At 38.7% G+C, this 24,073-nt stretch overlaps 1 protein-coding gene across 4 annotated transcripts in view; it reads left to right on the plus strand.

The window, feature by feature from the left end:
• LOC103558279 (maltase-glucoamylase) overlaps window positions 1-24,073 on the plus strand; it is a 186,877-nt gene that overhangs the window by 78,232 nt on the left and 84,572 nt on the right. For 3 of the 4 annotated variants that reach the window (XM_070618011.1, XM_070618012.1, XM_070618010.1), the window contains 5 exons: window positions 3,760-3,884; window positions 4,978-5,066; window positions 6,426-6,475; window positions 7,070-7,240; window positions 9,025-9,941. In XM_070618011.1, the coding sequence (XP_070474112.1) occupies window positions 3,760-3,884; window positions 4,978-5,066; window positions 6,426-6,475; window positions 7,070-7,240; window positions 9,025-9,102 (513 nt within the window). In that variant the 3' untranslated portion in view covers window positions 9,103-9,941. Of the gene's footprint in view, window positions 1-3,759; window positions 3,885-4,977; window positions 5,067-6,425; window positions 6,476-7,069; window positions 7,241-9,024; window positions 9,942-24,073 lie in introns of those variants that run through there. The other variant, XM_070618013.1, reaches the window with a different exon arrangement.

A 24,073-nucleotide genomic window follows, 5' to 3' on the forward strand; every position in this document is an offset into this window, starting at 1 on the left:
TTGTCTTTGCAGGGACACAGACAAGTTAGAGTTTGATTCTAGAGGAAGAGTCAAAGGGGGTGCTTCCTCTCCCTCTAACCAGGACTCCTCTTCTGACTTTCTGAGGAGAACAAAGCAGAGGACTGGACATACAGCAAAAGAATTACAGCAGGTGGGCGAGAAGCAGAGCGTGCTCTGGCCCCTCTCCACCAAAGGGTTTTTGGTGGCATTAGGTGAAAACTGTGCAAGCACAATGAAAATTTTGTTTCTCCTCTTCTTTATCCCATGGAGCCTTGAATCTGCCTCCATTTTTTTGCTGGCTAGGCCTGTCCTCTGGGTGTCAGTAGGTTCAGACTCTGCTATGCGTTCCCAAACAGGGCTTTCCTGAAGGGAACAGCCAATTTTTTTTAAGAAAGCCTCACAGTTGTCCTGAGTTTGCAGTGAAATTGCCAGTATAAAGTATTTAAAATTTTGACAGATATTGGCAAATTGCTTTCTGAAAAGGTTTTATCAGCACCCAGTCCTACCAACAGCTTACAGAAGTGCCACTCAAAGACACTTAACATTTTGAAAGATGAAGAGGAAAGATGTTTTACAGATGGTAGCAAAAGCATGGAAAAGTCTTGGACTTGGTAAACAAGCATGGAGACTTAGGCTCTCCACTTGGATCAGATGATTTAATTCAAGCATTCTAGCAGATCCTTTTTTTTTTTTTTTTTTTTTGCCGAGGAAGATTTGCCCTGAGCTAACATCTGTTACAGTCTTCCTCTATTTTATATATGGGTCACCACCACATCATGGCTGACAAGTGGTGTAGGTCCATACTTGGGATTCGAACCTGTGAACCTGAGCAGCTGAAGCAGAGCATGCTGAACTTAACCACTATGCCACATGGCCAGCCCCATCAGATCCTATTTCTGAACTGAGTTTCTTTGTTGTTACACAGATTATTATATACTTACGTGAGGCAGGAGTTTATGTATAATTCATAAAATTCCTGTTTCTAGAGTTAGTCTAATTTCCGTCTCTTCCATTCAACAGAACGTTACATTAGCTTAAATTTCCATCTTGTCTATACAAGAGAGCATATCCAGCATGTGTTCCACTCCACTTGTCTTCCAGTAGTTATCTGAATTTCCAGCCAGAGAAGATGCGTAAATATATCTAACCAGAATCTTTAATATAAGTTGGCAAAATTACAGAAACAATTTACATTCCCATGAGCACTTGATGGAAGTGTTCATCTCCCTAAATCTTTGTCAGCTTCGACTATTAGGTTTTTTTTTTAAATTTTTGTGTTCATCTTTGTAGCACTCTTAAAGGCAATGTGGACCCTGATGTTCATCATTGATTTGATTTGTGATTATCTTTGATGGGCCATTTATACTTCTGTGAACTTTCTATTCTTTTGCCAGCTTCCTATTAAGTTATTTACACTGTTCATACTGATTTTTAAAGGATATTTACATGTTTAAATTAATAACACTTTGCCATATTTGTTGGAAATACTTTTCCTCTTTTTCTTTTTAATTGTTTATAATTTTATAGAGAGTTTAACTTTAATATAATGAAATTAATGTTTTAAGTCACTGGAATGCATTTGGTGAATAATCAAATGTCAAGATACAGCTATTTTCCCCCGAATTGTCACCTTTCCCAGTATTTTGCTTCGCTAAACTTCCGTTATCATATGCTGTTCTTATCTATGCTAGAATTTGTCTGAAAGGTTTCTCTTTTCTTTTCTGTCTTCAGTTTGTTAATCTGTGAATTGTTTATTCCGTCAGTACTGAACATTTTTAATGACTGCGTGTTTATAGTATTTACTGCTTGGCCTTTAGTTCCCGCTTGTTTTAGGAAGTGGCAGGACAGGCTGATTTCCTTCATTTAGCTGGAGGGGTCTGCAGGACTGAGGCTCTGATCTTCCTCTCTTCTCTCAGGTTCTCTAAATGAGCTGCAAAATCAGCAGTTTACAGCTGTTTGGGGGCCTGTCTCAGTCACGCCTTTGTGATTGAGCATGCTATGAAGCATTTTTCTGTCCATTCCCCTCTCCTTTCTGTCGTAATGGGCACTGTAGTTTGTAGACTTTATTTGGGAGGGAGGAGGCATGGAACTATTCTGACATGTCTTATTGATTACCTATTTTTATGAAGGTAAAGAGAAGACAATGTGTATGAATCAAAGTTTTTATCTGCTTCTGGTCATTTTGTTTGTTTGTTTACAGTGTAGAACATATGTTGGGTTTTTAAAATAGTGGTTCTCAATCATAACCAATGCCTATGCAGTTGATGGAAATTACCCTGTACAAAGGCAGGTTTGGTTGTCTTTTCTTATTTTAATAGTGCTGTTTTTAGATTTTATCTTATCATCATATCTTTACATATATTTTAACAGAAATCTGTTAGGCTAGCCTGGTTAGAAACTATGTAAAGGAAAGTAAACAAGCTTGTAACTTATATGATATTGAAAATGAAATCATGAGAAGATTAAAATCGTGTCATATTTAGCCATAACGTGTAGTAGAATGGAAATATTGAGACAGATAAAGAATTTTAAAGGAAGATAACTTTGAAAGTTTTAAATGCATCAAGTTTCACTTGAAAGTAAGATAATCAGTGGAGGAAAATGTCCAGAATTCATAAGATATTGGAGTAAAGTGTCATTAGAAATAATATAGTCTAGTTTTCTCATGATATCATTGATAAAACTGAAGAAATCTAGAGATATGGGGCTGGAATTTTTATAAAGTCCTGTGGACTTTGGAGTCCTGAGGCAGGCCCGTGAAGCAGAGTTCCCCTCAGGGAAGGTGGGACTAGTCACTGTGTTTCCTTCTACCACCTACGTCTGCAGTTGTGTACAGGTTGATTCTGTATAAAATGAAGATCAAGGACCAAAACTGAAGGACTGTTATGGTAGCTTTGTTCCTTACCTCTAAAGTAGTGATTCTCAAGTGAGAGGATTTTGCCTAGCAGAGGATATTTGGCAATGTGTAGAGACAATTTTGGTTGTCACCACGTGGTAGGGGGTGGGGGAGATGCTACTGGCATCTAGTGGATAGACAGTAGTAAGCATCCAAAAAGCACAGGACAGCCCCCAAAGCAAAGAATTATCTCGCCCCAAATGTCCATAATGATGAAGTTTAGAAGCTCTGCCCTAGGTTGAGAAAATGTGATAGGATTGTTTCTAAGGCATTAAGGTTTATGGCTCAGGGTGAGAGAGCACTTCTTGTCACACATGCGGCAAGATAAAGATGTTAAACATAAAGGAAGATATAGTGAGTTAAAGATAAGAATTTGTAAAGTAAGTCAGCTCACTTTAATCATTTCCAGCCAGTAGGAGTCAAAGGTGTTAGTTAAGTTGGAAAGGGTGGGGAGCGGGGGCAGTCAAGGGAGGTGGAGAGAAAGTGAAAGAGAAGGGCTAGAAATGCCATTACAGGGAGTGTATCAGGAGCCAACAAGAAGTGAACAGAAGGATTGCTCAAGAAGTGCTCTCTGACACTGAAATGGGATGTGGAGTGAGGGTAGGGTGAGATACCTGCTAGGATCTCATGTAGTATGTACTGTAAAAACCCTCAAAGATGAGGGATCCTGACGTGAATCATAGCAGCAAAGCAAGACTCCACTCAGCAGCTGGGTGAATGTGGGAAAGTGTAATAACAGGTGTGTGCTGAAGGATCATGAACAGGCAGAAAGTTGAGAAGAGTGGACAAGATGTTTGGTAAATGCCTTGTTCAGGGAGGTGTGTTCTCTCCCTCATCATCTCTTACCTTCTTCTGGCCCACAGGGTGAGGACATTAAAGCAAGGGGAGAGTGGAAGTCCTTGCCAGCCCCTCTTGACCACATCAATCTTCATGTCCGAGGGGGCTACATCCTGCCCTGGCAAGAGCCTGCACAGAACACCCACTTAAGGTGAATGATGGGGCCAGTTTTCTCCTTTACATGCCAGTTAGCCCAGATCCTGGTGAAGCCCACTGATTTTTAAGCAGCACCCTCAGGCCCAAAAGCAATTTTACTACACATTCTTGTTTGTTTCTTTGTTTGTGTGTTTTAACCTTTTCAGAACCTCCTCTCTTTGAATAATTATTAACAACTATTTTAGATCTAAGTGGGTGAGATGATGGGTCTAATCAGTGACAGTTGAAGTGGAAGTCAAACAGGGGCCACCATGATTCATGCTAATTTTAGAAAACCATCTGGCCTTTAATTGACTCTTTTCTAAGAAAACTATTGCTGGAAAAATGTGTAGGTCATATTGAAACTGATGCCCGAGGGTGAGATTCCTCATAAATAAGATTTAAAATTCTAGACCTAAGTATGTATACTAATTAATATTAGCTAGCATCAAGTGAATTCTTGCTCTGTGCCTAGAGCTGTACTAAAATGGAGATTTCTATTCAGACATTATCTATTTTTCTTAACAAAAGGAAAAAACAAACTCTATGATGTAAGTACTGCTCTCATCCCCATTTTGCAGATGAGCAAAGAGAAGCTTCAAGAGGATAAGTGATTGGCTTTGAGTCACAGAGTTAGTAAGTAGTTGAGCAGGGACTAAAATCCATGCCTGTCTGATGTCAAACTAAAATTCGTAGAGCCCTGCTCACTTGAGTCTAAAAATTCAGTCAAAAACTGAAGAACTCAGGACATCTGTAAACAGAACTCACTGTACATTTGTTTAGGAAATTAGGTCATGGAAGGAGGAGGATCAGAGCCTCAGGGTTTTCCTCACAGTGGGGAAAGGAAGGAATCTAGTGAGTTTGCTCGTGGTTTCCTGTAGAGCTTATAGAACCATAAAGGAAAATGCCCCTGGATTGAGTCATTCCTGCATTCCTGAAATGAAGACATACGGTTAATGGAGACAGAACTAGAACTAGATGACAAGTCTCTTGAATCCTAGTACTCAGTCTTTATACCATGAAGCACTCCCTTTATGTTTTTATGAAAATCCTTGGTTTGTGGTTGTGGTTTTGTGTTTAGCTAATGCCTCTCTCTTACCACACTGCAGCCGTCAGAAATTCATAGGTTTCAAGGTTGCATTGGATGACGATGGGACTGCTGAAGGTTGTCTCTTCTGGGATGATGGGCAAAGCATTGGTGAGTAAGGTTGCCTTGAATTCATGTCAATAGCTTGACTAGGCTCCTGGATACTGTTGACTAGGTTCCTGGGTATAGGCCTGCTTTTTTCCTTTTAATATAAAGACAATTTTGCATTTTTGAATATAGCCATTTGTTCCTTTTAAATGTATAATACATATTGTATGTGATCCTTATGCCTCATGTAAATAAAGCTTAATTGTGAATCTCTAACCATTATCCAACTGTACCAATCCACTGTGGAAGACAGTAGTATAGGAGCCACAGGGAAAGTTTCTTTGTAGCCAACTGAAATTTACTTCCATATGGTTTATGTTCAAGGGCACATTCCAAAATTACATGGTTTACTGTCACAGTAAGAGAGGCAATGCCTCTATCAGCTATGCTATTTATTTGGTGGAATTTTCCATTAGGCGATTACTGAATTGGTACACTCTCAGGAGGATGGGTCAAGTACCATTAGCTATTTCTAGACTAGTCATGTCCAAAGAACTTTCTGCAAGATGCAAATGTTCTATATCTATGTTGTCCAATATGGTAGCCATTAGACATATGTGACTATTAAGCACTTGAAATGTGACAAGTGCATCTGAGGAACTGAATTTTTTAAATTTAATTGTAATTAATTTAAATTTTAATAGCTACATTTTGCTAGTGGCTACTATCCTGGACAGCACAGCTCTAGAGGATAGCCAATGCCGTCTGATTGAATGGGAAGCAAATTAGAAAGAAGCTGGCATGTGGGGAAGAGTGAGAAAGTCACAAGGGCAGGGCATAGGGTGGAAACACCTGTAACAAGGCTCTGGTTAGTCTGCCTTTACTGGATATACTGAGCTTCATGTTCTCCTGGGACTTGTGGCATAAACTAAAGATAAAGGACGAGGATGTCTTTTCTGTGGTTTTCTTTGTTCTCTGGAGATCACATTTGAAAAATTGCCTAATAGCTCTCAAGATAAACCGACCAAGACATCAGTCTTGGTGTTTGTGATGTGGGTGTACATGCCTGTAAGTGCACATATGTGTTCCTCTAACAGAAGGAATCTGGAAATTTGAGGTGACTAGGAAGATGTTGGGAATGGTAGACCACAAGGAAGAGAAGTAGATTAAGAGTACTGTTAGGAACCCACATTATTTGAGGTGACTCTGTCAGACAGATGCATCTATACACATTCATTTCAAACATTTTGTGTAAATTGAAGTTTGGGGTAGAGTCTGACTAATCTCACAAAATGGAACTCTGTAAAGAAGAAAAATAAAATAAAAACCAAAAATCATCCCTACTTTCTCAGCCAAGACAAGTAAGCAATTATAATTCCAGAGCAAAGCTCCAGATCACGCTTACCTTGTTGTTTGTTGCAGATACCTATGAAAAAGGACTCTATTATCTGGCCAACTTTTCTGCCAGCCAGGTGAGTGTGACTGATACTATGAAGGGAGAATACAGTTCTGTTGGCTTAGTGGGATGATGGATATCATGAGGCATAAAGTACCACCTAGAATTCCCTCTCTGCTTGTCTTACTAATTTGCATCCTTCCTTTCCTCTAGACTGCAGATAGAGCTTTAATATGCTCCCAGGAAGTTTTCTGTGATTAAATCATTCATGTTTCATAAGTAACTTAAAGCAGTTCACCAAGACACAGATGGACAGACTGTTTCTGTTATTAGCCCTTGTTCCTATGTTGCCTTGGAATGGTCTGCACATTTTATGACTTCTCCACATGTGGAATCTAAGATTTCTGATAGCTGAGACTCTTTGCCTCCTTAGAGTTCAGAGTGATTCTAGAGACCCTGCAGGTGCTTAGCCAATGCAAAATTAATGATAGTTGACAACAGGAGATAGACTGGTAAAATCATGGTCTCTATTCTCTGTGGACTCAAGATGGTGACTCTGAAATTAGTTGTCTTACTTCATGATCTACATTTGTACCTAAGAAGAGGTTGGGAAAAATCTGATTGAGTTTTGCTATTTTTTCCTCTATTTTCTTTTATTTCCAATTGACAGAATACGATGCAGAGTCATGTAATTTTCAACCAATACATCGTTGACACAAACCCTTTGAAACTGGGCTACATTGAGATCTGGGGAGTGGGCAGTGCTCCTGTTTCCAATGTCAGTGTCTCTCTGAGCAGCACAGTTATAACACCCGCCTTCACCTACAACCCTACAACACAGGTTTGTGACCAGTGAAAAGTCCAAATGGTATTTCCCAACCCTGAGATACCCAGTGCAATTCCTGCCTGCTTCCCTTCCAGATGATACCCTCTCCTGCAAAGCCCTTCAGGAAGCCCTCTGTGTTCACTGGGTCAACAGTGAACAGCATGGGGATGAAGGGAAAGTTCATGGGTTATCATCATTTGGAATTGAGTGTCTGGATCTTTATTTTCCATGTATATCTTCTTGTCTGCAAACTTACATAGAACTTGTCTTTACTCCTTCACCTCTGCCTCAGAGATCTACTTCCAAAACAGTTTGAACTACCATATGTCATCAAATATAAGATACCATCAGTTAAAATTGCTTCGTTATTTCATGTGCCACGAAGAAAGAAAAAAGGATTAAAAAAGTATCATGCAATGCGATCATATCATTTAAAATTTCTATTTTAAACATATAGGAAGCTTTGTAAAATTCCTTTAGACATAGATTTTTATCATTTTAATATTTTAATGATAGTACAGAGGGAATATTGGGTGGAGATACATGGACATTGATAAATCTGTGTCAAAATAATTTAGAAGAGGTAAACTCTGAATGTGAATAAATATTAGAAATACCTTAACCAATTTGTATCCCATATTTTTTACTATTTAAATTTTTATGTAAATATTTTAAATTATTTTACTATTTAAATATTTTATTGTTTTACTTATTATTATTTAAAAGAAAAATGCATGGCACGAATTGGTCAAAGTATTTCCTCTGTACTATCAGAAATGGTGGTGATACTTCAGTTCATAGAAATTCTTTCATTATTGTCTATAGGATTTTCTCCAAAGCCACTAATATGCTGTAAATAAGTTTTAATCCTAGCACTTTCTTAATCTCACTATCAGCCAGGATTCATATTCTTTTCTAAAATAATCGCTAAGTGGTTTGCAGTCCATCCATTCATAATACCAGTAATAACAATGAAGTTCATGCGTGCTCAGACAATAACAATTGTCATGAGTGCTGCTCAGGTCACAGCAATTCTAAGACTCTCGATTGCAAGACACAGTCTGATTTCATGAATGCTATATATGCAAAAAATCTGTGTCTTGGAATTAACGCTGTGTAGTGGTTCAACACTTATCCTCATGGTAAATGGCATCTTTCCTTGTTGGCTTACATCTTACTTTTTCTTGAACAATTTTTATTTCCTAATCCTTCCTGATTACAAGGCTTGAGACAAAGTTTTCCCCTCAGTTTTGTATTTTTTGTTTCTTCATATTTGTGGTTTTCTTGTCAACCAACTTCCCCAAGTTTACTGAGAGTTCATAAAGGATTTTGCCCAATTTTGTTGCTGACCAACCCATGGACTGACACACAAGCTAACTACTGCACATGTGGTGAAGCTTTATGGAAAGTATTTGCCTAGAAGAAAGCTGAAATATTGAACTCTTACTGGGCGTTCATCAAGGTTCTCTGAGGGAATGGAAGGAGGAAATCAAAGGAGGGCTCTTGGGAGTGGAAATGAGGACATTTTCTCCAATTTGTCTGTGTAGTTGTCCCTCTGCAGTGGCTGCATGTTGCGTTATTTAGGGCCCTGTTTCTTTTCCCTGTCACTGAACAATCTTTGTACTCTAGGAATTAAGAAACACCCTCCTCACCTGAATATCTGAGGGTAGTCTGACAGCAAGGCAATGAACTGTGAAAGTATCAGAGTGTCATGCAGACCCTGGTTTGTATCTGATTTGTTTGAGTGCAGGAAATTTCAGTCACCAAATTCCCAATACTTTTCCTTTGGTTCCCAACAGGTGTTAAACATCGATGTGACCAGCAGAGACATCAGCCTACATAATTTCATCTCATTGACATGGAGCAGCACTCTGTGAATTTTTAGAGCAAGATCCTAATTATGAAAGGCTTTGAAACTCCTTGTACATCATACCCATAAAATTACTGTGTGTTGCTAATTGGTTCAAGCCCAATATGGTTAAAATATTTCATTAATTTTGTTGTATGTTTTGTCTGCGTCTTAGCCCTGTAATATAGGCAGTAGGGAAGTGTGAAAAATCTATGGGGTACCTTAATGTCTCTGTGTGATCAGTATGGTACTGATCACTCATCATACAACATTTGTTGAAGATGCTCTGGGCCCATGATGGCATGTGTGTGCATGTCTATGTGAGCGTAATCAGGGATTGGGCCCCACTCTTGGTAAATACACAATAAAAAGATTGCCAGGACAGTTCCAGGCTCTGGAGCTAACTAAGCCATCAAGAAAATATCCAGAAAGAATATCTGCTCTTGGATTATAGAGAAAAAGGGGCAATATGATGGGAGCATGACATAAGAGGACGGAGAAGCAAACACAGGAAGGATGAGAGGAAATGGACCATGAGGATAAAAGTGATCACGACAAGCAAGAAGATAACTTAAAATATCAGGAGTAGTAGCCTCATGGGGAGGTGAAAGGAAGAGCCAACTCACCTGAAAGAAAGAGGAGGGTTTGGGGAAATGCTTAGCTATAGGACTGGGAGGAGGATGAGATTTAAACAAGCAAAGCTGAAGGCAGGAGTTTGAATATAAAAAAATAACTTCTTTTTGCAGTGGTGTGCTTTGAAATTTGTCAATCTTATTTCTATACTCTGCCTGATGTATATAACCACAGTTCCCATAAATGCATGAAATTTATATGCCAGAGAAAAATAAAACAAGCAAATTTATCAGAGATTTTGAATCGTGATATTTTGATTCTCACTTTGGGATTAAGGCTGTTTCTCGTTCAGCAAACCCTTGTAAGCTGGTCTTGTCCTTTTTGGCATCAGAGTCCATACAGTCTAATCCACCAAGAGAATGCTCAGATTTATGACTATCCACCCTTTTTCTTGCACCTCTGGCATGGGTTTTTCCTAAGATTTAGGTTTGTGGACATGTGTACTTGGATTGTTGTTGTTTTAGTCATCATAGCAGTTTCTAATTTGGTAAAATATCAATTCTGGAAAAAATAGAATTTTCAACACTGTTGTTTAAAACACTAGATGGTTGGGGCTGGCCTGGTGGCACAGCAGTTAAGTGTACACGTTCCACTTTGGCAGCCCGGGGTTCGCCGGTACGGATCCCAAGTGCGGACATGGCACCCCGCTTGGCAAGCCATGCTGTGGTAGGCATCCCACACAAAAGTAGAGGGAGATGGGCACGGATGTTAGCTCAGGGCCAGTCTTCCTCAGCAAAAAGAGGAGGATTGGCAGCAGATGTTAGCTCAGAGCTAATCTTCCTCAAAATAAATAAATAAATAAATAAATAAAACACTAGATGGTTAAAATTTGGGTTAAAGAAATTATATATTAGTGTTCAACAAGGATATTTAATTTTAGTATTACTTGAAAATCAGTGTGTTAGAAATGCATGTGTTTACTTCCCTATGTCTTTTTTTCTTTTTTTAACACCAGGAAGCCAGGGTCTGCTTGCATACTCATGTGCCAGCTATGTAAGGCTAGACAAACAACATTGTTAAATTGGCTTAATGTTCTAATTATCAAAGTAAGGGGCTTGTGGCTGAGGGCCTGAGCTAACTATGCAACTAGTGAAATGTGGAAAAGTAACAATGGAGTCCCTTGATCAAAGAGATGGGGAGCTTGTCAGCTCTCCTCTAATCAACCCAGGAAGGCTACCAGGAGGCAAGAATTATTTACTTCATATTCGAGAAATATTTTATTTTGTCATCGAAAACATATTGGTGGAAATTGGCTCTGGCTGCCGCAAAATGCTCAAGGAGAACTTTTGTGACTAGAGAATCCTGATTGCCAAGGCCCTGAGTGAGGCATGAGGAGTGTGCAACATTTCTGGTGTCAAGGACCCCATAGTCAATCTGGTGAACCTATGGAACCCCTCCTAAAAATGATCTGCTTAAATGCGTCAAGTACAATGCATGCTATTTAAAAGGAATTCTATTGTATATCAAAGTACACTTATCCAAATATTAAAAAATGTAATAGAGTAATATATGAGGTGATTTTTAACTATCAAAATTAAATAAGATCTAGCAGTGGGACTGATAATGTCATAATTTCAATGTGATGATATTGATAAATGATATTTTGAGAAATCTATTGCAGTTTCATAGTGTGATATGAAAATATCTGATTCTATTTTTGCAAAACTCATGTGCTGCTAAAATAACTGTGCTCTGTTGTCTACATTCATAATCCAAAGAAATGCTAAATTTCAATTATAAATTAGTGAAAAAAGATGTAATTTTCCCATCTATGTTCACAGATTGCCCAAGTTATACCCCTTGGATGTCTGAGGAGCTTAGTTCAAGATTTCCTAGGTGAAGGCATGTCTGCTTCCCAGACTTCAGTTTAACAACTCAGACCCTACGCAGCTATAACAGTTGCAAGAGTTCCCAAGCGCCAGACTGTCACCTGTCTCTTGAATTCATTCCTATTTTTGGCTTTTAAGCAGCCAGTTCCATATGGACGTGAAGACTATTAGTCTAGAATTGGAAAGATTCTTAGCAGATCTGAGAAACAGGGTCAGTGGAGGAGTTGGGTCTGTGGCTCCCTTAGTTTCTTTCTCTGGAGCAGAGTTGTTCATCTCTAAGTATAAGGTTGCATCTCCCTTGCCCCATCACAGGTCTTAGATCCACTGGTCAGGGCATTTTGTGCTGCTTTTGTTTGAGTGACAGAAATTCAGAAGCAATCTTTAGGGTCAGGAGACTTGGTTAAGTCACATTGTCTCTCTGAGATCATGTTTCCTCGTCTGCAAAATGCTGGATTTCACAGACTAGAGCTGTGATTTCCAAACTATGGAGCTGTACAGAGCCCCAGGACTCTTCATTTCTTTCTAGGAGTGGGGAGAAGGTGGATTGGCAGGGATCGGAGCACCACACCCTGGCTTCAGTTTTTCACTTATTTACGCACTGGAATTCTATTTGAATAAAGAATTTATCATATTAAAAATTAAAATAGCTAATATTTTCCAAAAACAAAAAAAATAAGTCAGAAGAGTTACATTATTTACATTTTTGCACATCTCTTTAAAATCTAGCTCAATAGAAAAAAACCTGAATTGCCATAACGGCTTCTACGTTCAGTTTTTTGTGATACCTCGTTATGTAGCCTCTGGAAAACTCCACTACACCCAAGAGAAAGAAAGTAAGAAAGGGAAATGCCTTCTTAATGTTTTTCTGAAAATAGTTTTACTTCATGAACCTCATGTTAAGGTCTCAAGGACCTCCCAGAGTGTGGTCTCCAGCACACCTTGAGAACCACGACTCACGGAGCCATACTCATTTGTGGCTACCCCAGAGCAGCCCCTGCAACGTGGACCCACATTTATAACTGCTGGCCTGCTATTAGAGGAAAAGCTGGGGTCTTTTTGACATATTCTCTCTTCTCCAGATCATGTAACTCCACTTTATTTCTTCATAGATGTGCCTACAATGAAAAATAGTAATCCCAAACCCTTTAACTTAAAGTGGAAGAAATTCATCTCCCTTTTCTTATTAAAAACATCTTATAACATTTATTATCATAGGTACCTATAAAGACAAGGTCATCTTCGCCTTAGCAGATATGGTCTGGGTGTCACCAACATTCCCTTCTTGTCATTACAGCAACATCATTGAGAGTTTTGCCTCTGGCCTTGGAGAATGGTGCTCTGAAAGTTAAGGGTCATACATATGGTTGGTTTATGACTTACGAATTGCAACCATCTGCTTACTTTGATTACTTTTTGAGCTCTGCCAATAGCTGACTTCAGCATGCCTTCTAATAAACTACTGGAAGGTACTGGGTCACATGCTTGTCTCTATTACTTTTTCATTAGTCAGCACAAGCAAGTGACCCAATATCTTCCAGTTGCTAGTTAGCAAGAAGGGATGGCAAAGTTAGGAAGGTTATGGCTGGGATTGTCAGTTAGCATTGTAATGTGAATGGTGCCACAAATGAGCATGGGATATGTAGAGTTAAGAGTAAAGTACCCCACAATGAATAGAAAGATCTTGTGTAATAAAAATCTCTTTTCTTGATCTTTTGCCAAGATATCGTCCCAATTTGAAATGAGATCCAGGTACATTTTCCCTCTAACAAAGGCTCTCTTGTACTAGACCAAAAGATAAGGTAGATATGTCATTCCAGGAGGTCATAAAGGCAGAAACCAAATTTTTGTGTGTGTGTGTGCGTGCATGTGTATACTTGCCATACACTGAGTATTTGAAGCAAACATGGACTACTATGAGTACCATATTACTTATGGATCTTAGATGCCATAGAAAGATGGCATGCCCTTATAAATTACTATATATAGGGTGTGCATTATCCCATATATACTATATACCCTCATGGTGGGAATGTAAAATGTTGCTATGCCTTTGGAAAACAGTTTTGCAGTTCTTCAAAAAGTTAAAGATAGAGTTACCATGTGATCCAGAAATTCTACTCCTCGGTATATTCCCAAGAGAACTGAAAATATATGTCCATGGAAAAACTTGTACATGCAAGTTTATAGCAGCATTGCTCGTAATAGCCAAAAAGTGGAAACAACCCAAATGTGCACCAACTGATGAAAGGATAAGAAAAATATGATATATGAATATAATGAATATCATCCAGCCATAAAAAGAATAAAGAATAAAACCATAATAAAGAATGAAGTACCAATACCTGAAGATGCCTGATACCTGCAACAACATGGATGAACCTTGAAAACATAATGTCAAGTGAAAAAAATCAGACACAAATGGGCACCCATTGTCATATTGTATGATGCCATTTACCTGAAATGTTCAGAATAGGCAAATCCATAAAGACAGAAAGTAGATTAGTGGTTGCAGGGATTGGGGGGGTGGGGATTGGGAATGACCTTCAATGAGTACATGGCTTCTCTTTGGGATGATGAAAATGTTCTAGAATTAGATAGTGGTGATGGTTGCCCAAGTTTGTGAATATTCTAAAAACCCCCGAATTGAATACTATGAAAGGGTGAATGTCATGGTATGCAAATTATATTTCAGTTAAAAAAACACCTGAGCTAGCTTAAGAAGAAAATTATAAAAGATAATAGTAACTTATTGAAACTCCAGGAGGTCTAGAGCATCAAGTTTGCAGGCTATGTGGCTAGGGACAACAGCTCAATTGTCCTGTGGAGATTCCACTGCCGCCGCTCTTAGCACGTCTGGCAACTTGTACCACCAATGCTGAGCATAGGACACCACTGGGTCCTCTGTCCCTGTGGCCTCTGAAACGATGTCCATCATCCTGGATTCCACATGGCACCTTCTTCTTCACTCCACTTCTTTCTGGATCACAGGCACATGTCACTGGCAGAGCCCAGGCCACTTGCCTCTACCTTGCCTGAAAGGGAGACTGTGAAAGAGAATTTCTAGGCTCTTCCTTGGGGAGGCAGAATTCTCAAGGTATGAAGTTCATTAAGTATTAGAAGAGTTTTTTAAAGGTGTTGAGCAGTCAAAGAGCATGATGACTATTCAATAGAGGTGTCTTCCCACTTTAAGATGATATTTCTATTTTAATGGTGCTTCTTTTATTCAGAATAATTGGTCTGAAGGCTAATTGGAATTAATCAAAATACCAAGAGAACTTTGGGAGACAAAAGTGGAGAAAGGAACAATATGATGAACCACTTACTTTTCACTTTTTACTTTTCACTTACTTTTTCAACAAATAGCTCTATATTTAAAAAGGTCTGTGGATATTAAGCAGAGTACTAAGCACAGGAGATACAACAGTAAAGAAGATGCGTAAGACCCTAGCTCTTGAGCTCTTTAGGCTACGTGGGGAGACAAACAAGTATAATCTATTGTGACAAGCAAAGTGATTGGATATGCACAGGAACACAGAGGAGCCATAACTATTAGAATAAACCCGCCTTCCCCTTTTATTAACAAATGGAGCTTTCTCCATGTCACAGGAAAGCAAGGTCCCTTTTATGGTCTGCACTCATCTCCAATTGCCGTCAGCTTTACAGGGCAATAAATCAATCCTGGCAGAAGCTGACTACATCAGCTCAGTCACCTTTGCTCATTGTTCCTCAAGTACCACCGAGGGACGCACACAGCAAATAAAAACATACGGCTATGAGGTGCGTACTTTTCCCATGCGGGTGGTGATTGGAACTACTGGTGTCCCTATCTTCCTATAAATGTCCCATTCTTTCTTCTCTGCTAAGTGACCTGGACAACCCATAGCTTTCCTCTGGATCTGATATTTTCTTCCCTTCCCATAGACAATGAGAAGTCGGAATGAGATAGTGCATGCAGTCATGGGCTGACTGGAGAGGAGAGATGTGCGTGTGTGTGCCCGCGCGCGCGCGCGGACGTGCGTGTGTGCGTGCGTGCGTGTGTGTATGTGAGTGAGTGAGGGGCAGACGGGGAGGATGTTTTGTGAAATGTTCCTCTCTCACTGAGAGAAACCAAGAAAAAATAAGCAGGTGGGATCCTTCTGGTAGTTAGCCCAAAGTGGCATGAATTGGAAGGAAGGCGAATGTGTCTCTTTGATCAGGGAGGGAAATGGCTATACAATTATCAAGGTTTTTAATAATAACTTGGATTTTAATTATTCTAAAATTTTGTTTGATGAGGAAAAGTGGCTGTGGTCAGGGACGGTTTCTAAGTAGGGAAGAATTTCTACCTTTAGGAATTCCCACACTTACCCTCTCTGCCTGGAGAGGTAGGAAAATGCCTGGGGTTGTCCCCAGTCTCCTGAACTTCCTGAGCCGCAGGTGCTGAATCTGCTCCCCGCGGAGGATTAAGGACTGTTGATGAGGTAACTTCTTCTGGTTTGTAGAGGCTGGAAGGACAAGTATCCCCATGGAGAGAAACGATACTTGGAGAAGAAGGCTAATTGATGGACAATGTATGTGCTGTGGTAGTGAGTCATGGGCTGTACATATAAGAAAATAAGTCAGGTGTTGAGAGCGTATGGGGTGGGTCCCTCACACTTCTTTCACTGCCTGAAATTCCACCACTGGAAATTTAGCTCCCTGATCTTTGAGCTCTGCAGTCTAAGAGACATTGTGGAGAGAGTGAGAGCACTCAAGTCCTAATTTAGGAAGCAGGGCATATCAGTTTTTGCCTCAGTTCCACCACAAACCATGGTTAGACAAAAGTTCTGAACATTTATTTATATAATGGCAATCACAATGCCTGCCTGATCAACTTGGATGTAGAAATTTTATGGGAATATAATAATATGATATATTTCTTTTGGGGATTAGAGTAAACCTTTGAATAATTTAGACCAGCAGAGGAACACCTAATAGATTTAGGCTAATAGGAAAGAATAGTTAGTAAACTTCAATTTCAGACTGAAACTCTAATCCTAAATTCCCTCTTGGCAAGTTGTCTGAAGATCCTTGCTCCTCACCCCTGCTTCACAATTAAGGTGCTTATTTTCTTGGCTTATTAGACATCAACCTAAAGGCTGCCTCAGCTAAAAGGTGAAGCTATATACATATGAAAGTATTTGTAGAAATGTTCGTGACATTGGGCTGGGGTTGAGAAGAACAGGGATGTAGGGAAATGGAAAGTTAAAAGACAAGTGAAAAAAAAGAGAGAAAAAAATACTTTGTCCACATAAATTTATAGATTGTCACCTTGTAAATGCTGATTTGGTATGACTGGGCCATAGAGGAGAGAAAAGACTGGGCGGCTGGGCATAGAAGGTGTCATGAAGACATTGATTACAAAGCTAAAGAGTTTATATCTTATCTGGAGAACTATTGAAGACTTGACTATAGGACAACGCAATGACCCTATTTGTGCTATAGGAAGATCAATACAACTGCAGTGCTCTTAATGAATTTCAGGAGCAGAAAGAGTGGGAGCAGGGAACCATTGGGGAAGCTGTGGTCACAGTTCAGGCCAGAAATCATGGCCTGACTAAAGCATTTCCAGCAGGGACAGAGAAGAAGGAACAGATTTGAAAGATGCTGGGAAAGTAGTCCGACAGAACTGGTAACTGACTACAAGAACTAACAGAAAGGGAGGAGTCAAAGAAGGTACCTAGGTTTTCAAAGAAGTTGTGATTCTGTTCCTCAAGGTATTAGTTATTTGAGAAGCAGCCAATTTGGAAGAATTGGCAGAAGTTGGGATTAGGGTATGGGTAGAAATGATTTCATGTTTAAACATGTTGAATTTGCTTAAGTCTATGGGACATTCAAGTGAGACATCTAATAAGCAATTGAATATATGAATCTAAATTTCTCGGCTAGAAAAACAGATTGGATTGTCCTCAGATGTTATTTGAAGTCGTATGAGTGGTAGAGCTTGTTCAAGGAGAGTGGTGAAAACATAGGGAATATCAAAATTTAATGAAATAGGGAACTATAAAGAATATTGAAGAAGAGCCTGAAAAGTAGGTGAAAAACCAATATTGAATGATATCAAGGAAACCAAAGGTGGGAAATTTCAGAGGAGGAAGTAGTTGATAGTGCTAGGTGATTAAGACTGTGCCCATTGTATTCAGCAGCTAAGTCACCAGTGACCTTGGCAATAGCAGTTTCAGTGGAATGCAAGAAACAGAAACCATGCCAGTAATAAAGGAGGAAGGTCATGCAGACAGTGTGGAATTATCTCTTTGCAAAGTTATCTATGAAAGGAAAAGAAATTTATAATGGTACCTAAAGAAGAACACAGAGTCATCAGCAGAGTTCAGGGTGACTTGGGATCTATTTATGAGGAGAAAGAGTAAGTTCAGAGGGAGAGGTTGATGATGAAAGAAAGAAGAAAGCTAATTGGTGAAATAAGGTATTTTAGAAATGCAAAGCCTGTGAGATTTAGAGAATTGACACAGGATTATGCTTAGGCAAGAGGAGAGAAAACTCTTCCATTGAAAAGAGAGGGGAAAGATAAGAATTTACTAGATATGGATAATTTTTAGAGAAAAGCTTGGGTCGAGAAACAGGGAGATGAAATAGTTTTTGCAAAATATTATTTTGTCTATGATGTAGGATACAATATTGGCTAAGAGTAAGAGTGTAGGTGACAGAGGTTGGGGCTTGAAAAGAAGGATCGGTGTTTGAAATTTCTTCTGTGAAAAATGAGAGGAGCTGGCAAAATTGTCAGTCAGCTTGCAGGCCCAGTAGATTTGGGAGATTGTGAACCCAGTGGCATCTTCATTGGGCCAAGCACATAAACTCAGAAGGCAGATGTTTAGATAAATGGTTTCATCATATGGATTCACTTAGCAGATAAAGGAGTAAGGAAGATGAGAGCAAAAATAGACATTGAGTTCCATGTCAGTTAGGGTTAAAACAGGAGGGGCTAAGAGATTAATATGAAAGGAAAGAGAGAAGAAGCCTCAAAGTCATCAAAGAATAAGGAAAAGATGCAATGAGAGAGTAAAAGCACATGAGCTTCTGACCAGTAAATAGGAAGTGGAGGTTAAGAGTTCAGAAGTGGAACAATTCTGGGGAGTGAAAAGTTCCAGGGTATAGCCAACATATGGGGCTGATGGGAATTAGAGTGGTGATGAGAGTCACTGAATTTACAGACTGTCATGAAATCGCGAGGGAATGCTAGATTTACTATAATTAGAGCAGAAGAATGAGTATATATCCAGAATCTGACCTCATTTCATAGATGAAGAAGCATACGTCCGTATAGCTAGAATGTCCACCTGTTATTATGAAAACCAGGACAAGAATTGAAGTTCTTGGATTCCTGGATCAGTACACCCTACAATAGATCAGACATTTTAAAACTTAGATCTATGAATGATCTTCAGGGCTACTGTGAGCCATCAGATTGACATGGGTTTGTATGCTGTGAACACACAAGCAAGCATTATGTTGGAGATCAGGATTAGGTTCACTTTTGTTACCAGATTCTTAAAAGGATTAGTGACCTCTAAATGGTTAAGCATCTTGGCATCATGGCATGGGAACTGGAATAGAAGACTTGGAGTTAAGTTTGGCTACTTTTTCCCTCCATGTGTGTAACCTCCTCTCTACTGTCCAGGGTGGATGTGAAGATCGAAGTGGCATCTGAAAGAGATTTGTGAGCCATCTCAACCCCCCATCTTTCTTTCTCTTGTAATCTCTTCTACTCCCCTCTCTCTCCCTCAATTCTTTCTGTCTGATATGTGTTTTTTTGGACAATATCAACCCCTCTACAGACAAAAAAAGGCAAGAGCCCTAGAGATGTTGGATGTACAGATTAGGGTTAATTGGAGACACTGTGACAAGTAGAAACAAATATTCTCTGGATTGTGTGAAGAGGAATGCTGCTGATAATCAAGTCATCTTGCAAATGAGTTCACACGTTAATCATGATATATATCTATTCTTTTGGATTGATAGGGCTTTGTGGTTTGCTTTAATACTGTTATCTGTGTCCATCTAGATGGCGAGGAAGCTCACTGTATTGGAAGTCCTTCTGATTGTCTTCATCATAATCATACTTGCCTTAGATATCCTCCTGCTGCTTCTTGTGTTGGAGAATCCTTCAGGTAAGGGAGATGCTTGTAGCTGCTGGGTTGGAAGGATTGGTAAAGGAAGTCCCTTCTGGATGCCAAAGAGATCATTTTATTCCTTTACTCTTCAGGATCCCACCACATTGCATTATTCAAAATGCATATCCACAACTAGTTTAAGGCCACCTCCAAAAGACGTGTTCTTTTTTCTGCAACTAAACCTTGAATGCTAGTGATATTCAGTCTTCTAAATGTCATGTGATGCAATTTTAACAAGATGAAAAATTAGGCTCAGCAGATGCCTATTCGTTGACTCAGAGTCATGAAAGTGATAGAACCTTCAAGGAGAAAGAACAGTTGAGGTAATAGTGCCCAATCCTGTTACATTATGGAAGAGGAAATTAGGTTACAGGGAAGTTGAGTGCTGATGACCTTGACCTAAATATATCAATTACATTAGCCTCCAGCCCATATTCTGATTGAGATAGCTATGATGTCTTCATAGATATCTTTGAAACTGTTCTCTCTCTCACAGAAGCATCAAACAGAATGCCTTCTCCTCCATGCACATATTATTCTCTAAATAATATGGTAATGCAAAAATCTATTCTTAATTAGAATGAATTTGAGGTTTATTCTGCTTGGTGAAGCTCATTTTATGTCTACAAATACATTGTAGATTAAGCAGGTGGTGACAAGAAATCGTACTGACAGCAGAGCCCTACCTACTCAATCTCTTTTCATCACCCTTCACAGTAAACATTAAGCCAGTTTCTAGGAACAATTATGACTTTGAAAGACGATTTGAAAACCATTGATAGAAGCTATTTTTAGCCTATTACTATTTTTTCCCTATAAAACGTTTTTTGGGTAATAAGTCTCATGAGATTACTATCCAGTGTATATGAATAAGTAGTTTCTTTTAGTTAGCAGAAAACTGGATCTTCACACTTGCATTCATCCTAAACCATAACCTAGTTAATGCAGAGTAGTCTCACTTTTAGCTGTTTGACATGTGGGACTTCTCTCAAGATGTTTTTTGAAGATATGTTTCCATGCCTTGAAATGGAGTTTTTTTGTTTAAATTTTTATTGTAGTAAGAACATTTAGCATGGAATCTACCCTCTTAACAGATTTTTAAGTGTCCCATACAGTATTGTTATCCACAGATACAACATTGTACGTCAGATATAATTTACTCATCTTGCATAACTGAAATTTTATACATGTTGATTAGCAACACCCTATTTCCCCCTCCCCCCAGCCCCTGGCAAACACCATTCTATTCTCTGCTTCTATGAGTTTGACTGTTTTAGATACCTCATATAAGTGGAATCATGCATTATTTGTCCTTCTGTGACTGGCTTATTTCCCTTAGCATAACGTCCTCAAGCTTCATCTATGTTGTTGCAAATGAGCAAATCTGCTTCTTAAAATCTGAATAATATTTCATTATATGTTTATACCATATTTTCTTTATCCATTCATGTGTCGATGGATATTTGGGCTGTTTTCACATCTTGGCTATTGTGAATAGTGCTGAAATGATTTCTTTTTTATGAAACGCAAAATTGACATGGGAATGTTAGCATGTCTTCGAGATCTTGAGTTCAATTCTTTTGGATAAATACCAAGAAGTGGGATTGCCGGATCATATGGTAGTTTTATTTTTAATTTTTTGAGGAACTTCCATACTGCTTTCCATAGTGGTCGCACCAATTTTTATCATTCCCTCCATTAGTACACAAGGGTTCCAATTTTTCCACATCCTCACCAACACTTGTGTTCTTTTGTTTTCTTTATAACAGCCACCCTAACAGATGTGAGGTGGTATCTCACTGTGGTTTTGATTCGCATTTCCCTGATGATTAGTGATATTGAGCATGTTTTCTTGTATCTGTTTTGGCCATTGGTATGCCTTCTTTGGAGAAATACAAATTTATTTTTTAATCGGCTTATTTGTTTTTTGTTTGATTGTTTTTACTATTGAGTTGTAGGAGTTCCATATATATTTTATAAATTAGCCCTTTTTCAGATAAGTGATTTGCAAATATTTTCTCCTGTTCCTTATGTTGCCTTTTTATTCTGTGGATTTTTTCCTTTGGTGTACAGAAACTTTCTAGTTTGCTGTAGTCCCACTAGGCTAGTTTTGCTTTTGTTGTCTGTGCTTTTGATGTCATACCCATGAAATCATTGCCAAGACCAATCTGTTGAATCATTTCCCCTATGTTTTCTTCTAGAAATTTCACAGTTTCAAGAGCCTTATGTTTAAGTCTTTAATCCAATTTTAAAACAAATTTTTATTTATGTATATACACAAGTAAGTGTAGAGCCATAAAGATAATAGACATATTTTTGATTTCTTTTTTGAATAGAAACAAAGATACTGAAGGGCCCATAATGCCCACAGTAACTGCTGCCTCAAGCTTCAGATGGAATTCAGGGTTTTGGGTGGCTCATGGAGCCCATTGAACCAGATCCTACTTCTGACGCTGTTATTTGGGGGAGAGGGGATGTCACAAAGGATAAAGGGTAAAGTAAGAATAGTCAGTGCTGGGTGAAAGTCTTTATTTCAAATGAAGACAATAATATCTTCCTAGCTTACCTCATAGCTTGTTGAAAGTGAGTGGAAAAAAAGCAAAAACTAAACAAACAAAAAATAAATGTGTGGGACTGCTGGATATCCACACGTAAACGAATGATGCTGGATCCCTACCTGACATTATATGTGAAAATTAACTCAAAATAGATAAAAGATCAAAATGTAGGAGCCCAAACTGTAAAACTAGGAAGAAAATATAGGCATAAATATTTGTGACTTTAGATTAAACAACAATTTCTTGTATATGATGCCCAAAACATAGCAACCAAAGGAAAAATAGGCAAATTGGACTTCAAAATGGAAAAATTTTGTGCTTCAAAGGACGCTATCAAGGAAGTGAAAAGACAATCCACTGAATGAGAGAACACATTTGCAAATAACATTTCTGATAATGGTCTAGTATCCAGAATATATAAAGAAATCTTATAATTCAAAAATAAGAAGAAAAATAATCCACTTTTTAAAATGAGCAAAGGATTTGAAAAGACATTTCTTTATAGATGATCTACAAATGGGCAATAAGCCATGAAAAGATATTCAGCACCATCAGTGATTTGGGAGACGAAAATCAAAATGAAATACTCTTCACATACACTAAAATGTCTGTAACAAAAAACAGATAGTAACAAGTGTTGCTGAGGATCTGGAGAGACTGGAACCCTCATTCATTGCTAGTGAGAATGTAAAATGGTGCAGCCTCTTTGGAAAAGAATTTGACAGTTCCTCAAAAAGTTAAAGATAGAGTTAACCATATTACTTAACAAATCCACTTCTAGATATATAACCAAAAGAATTTAAAACGTGTTCACACAAAACCTTGTATGTAAATGTTCATAGCAGAATTTTGTATAATAGTCACAAAATGGAAGCAACCTAAAAGTACATCAACTGATGAATAGATTTAAAAAGGTGTTATAACTATACAGTGGAATATGGTTCAGCCATAAAAAGGAATGAAGTACTGTTACATGCTGCAACGTGGGTGAACCTTGAAAATATTATGCCTAATTTAATTAGGACTGCATTAAGTTTTAGACACCAAAGGCCACATATTTTATGATTTCTTTTATATGAAGTGTTTAGAATAGGCAAATCCATAGCTACAGAAAGTAAGCTAGTGTTCACCAGAGACTGGGAGCGGAGGGCAATGGGAACTGACCACTAACGGGTGTGTGATTTCTTTTTGGGGTGATGAAAATGTTCTGGAATTTGATAGTAGGGATTAGCTGCACAATTTTGTAAAATATGAAAAACCATTGAATTGTACACTTTAAAAGAGTGAATTTTATGGTGTATGAATTATACCTCAATGAAAGCCAACCAAACAAGAAGCAAATGTGTTTAACACTTGGAGAAGTGTTCAACGTTGTATGCAAATGTAGATACCAGCTATTAGTGATCATTGACTGGAGAACTGGCTGAAATGCTGTAACTTTGCCTTCTTCTTTCCTGGAACTGTGATTACGCTACAAATGTTCAACTTTGTCCTTTAATTCCTACACAGATCTTCCAGTGTGCCCAGAGATCCCTGAATCAGAAAGGATAGACTGTGCGCCTGGCCAGGTGGTGACAGAGGTCAGAGAAATGGGCTCCCTGCTGTTGCCTGCTGGGTTTTATTTAAAAGAAATGAGTGGGAAGAAGGTGGTGGTGGAGTGGATTATGGGCCTGTTTGGAATTATTTCTTTCTTACCTTATTGAAACAAACAGCAACCCTAGGAAAGTAAGGGAAGCAAGGGAGGGTAAAGGGAAGAGGAGGAGGAACTAACAAAAGTGTTGGCCTGTGGGGTCCAAAGTCCAGAGTTGGGGGAGAGTTTCCAGTGTTGCTAA

Source organism: Equus przewalskii, chromosome 4 (genome assembly GCF_037783145.1).
Source record: "Equus przewalskii isolate Varuska chromosome 4, EquPr2, whole genome shotgun sequence".
Taxonomy (NCBI): domain Eukaryota; kingdom Metazoa; phylum Chordata; class Mammalia; order Perissodactyla; family Equidae; genus Equus; species Equus przewalskii.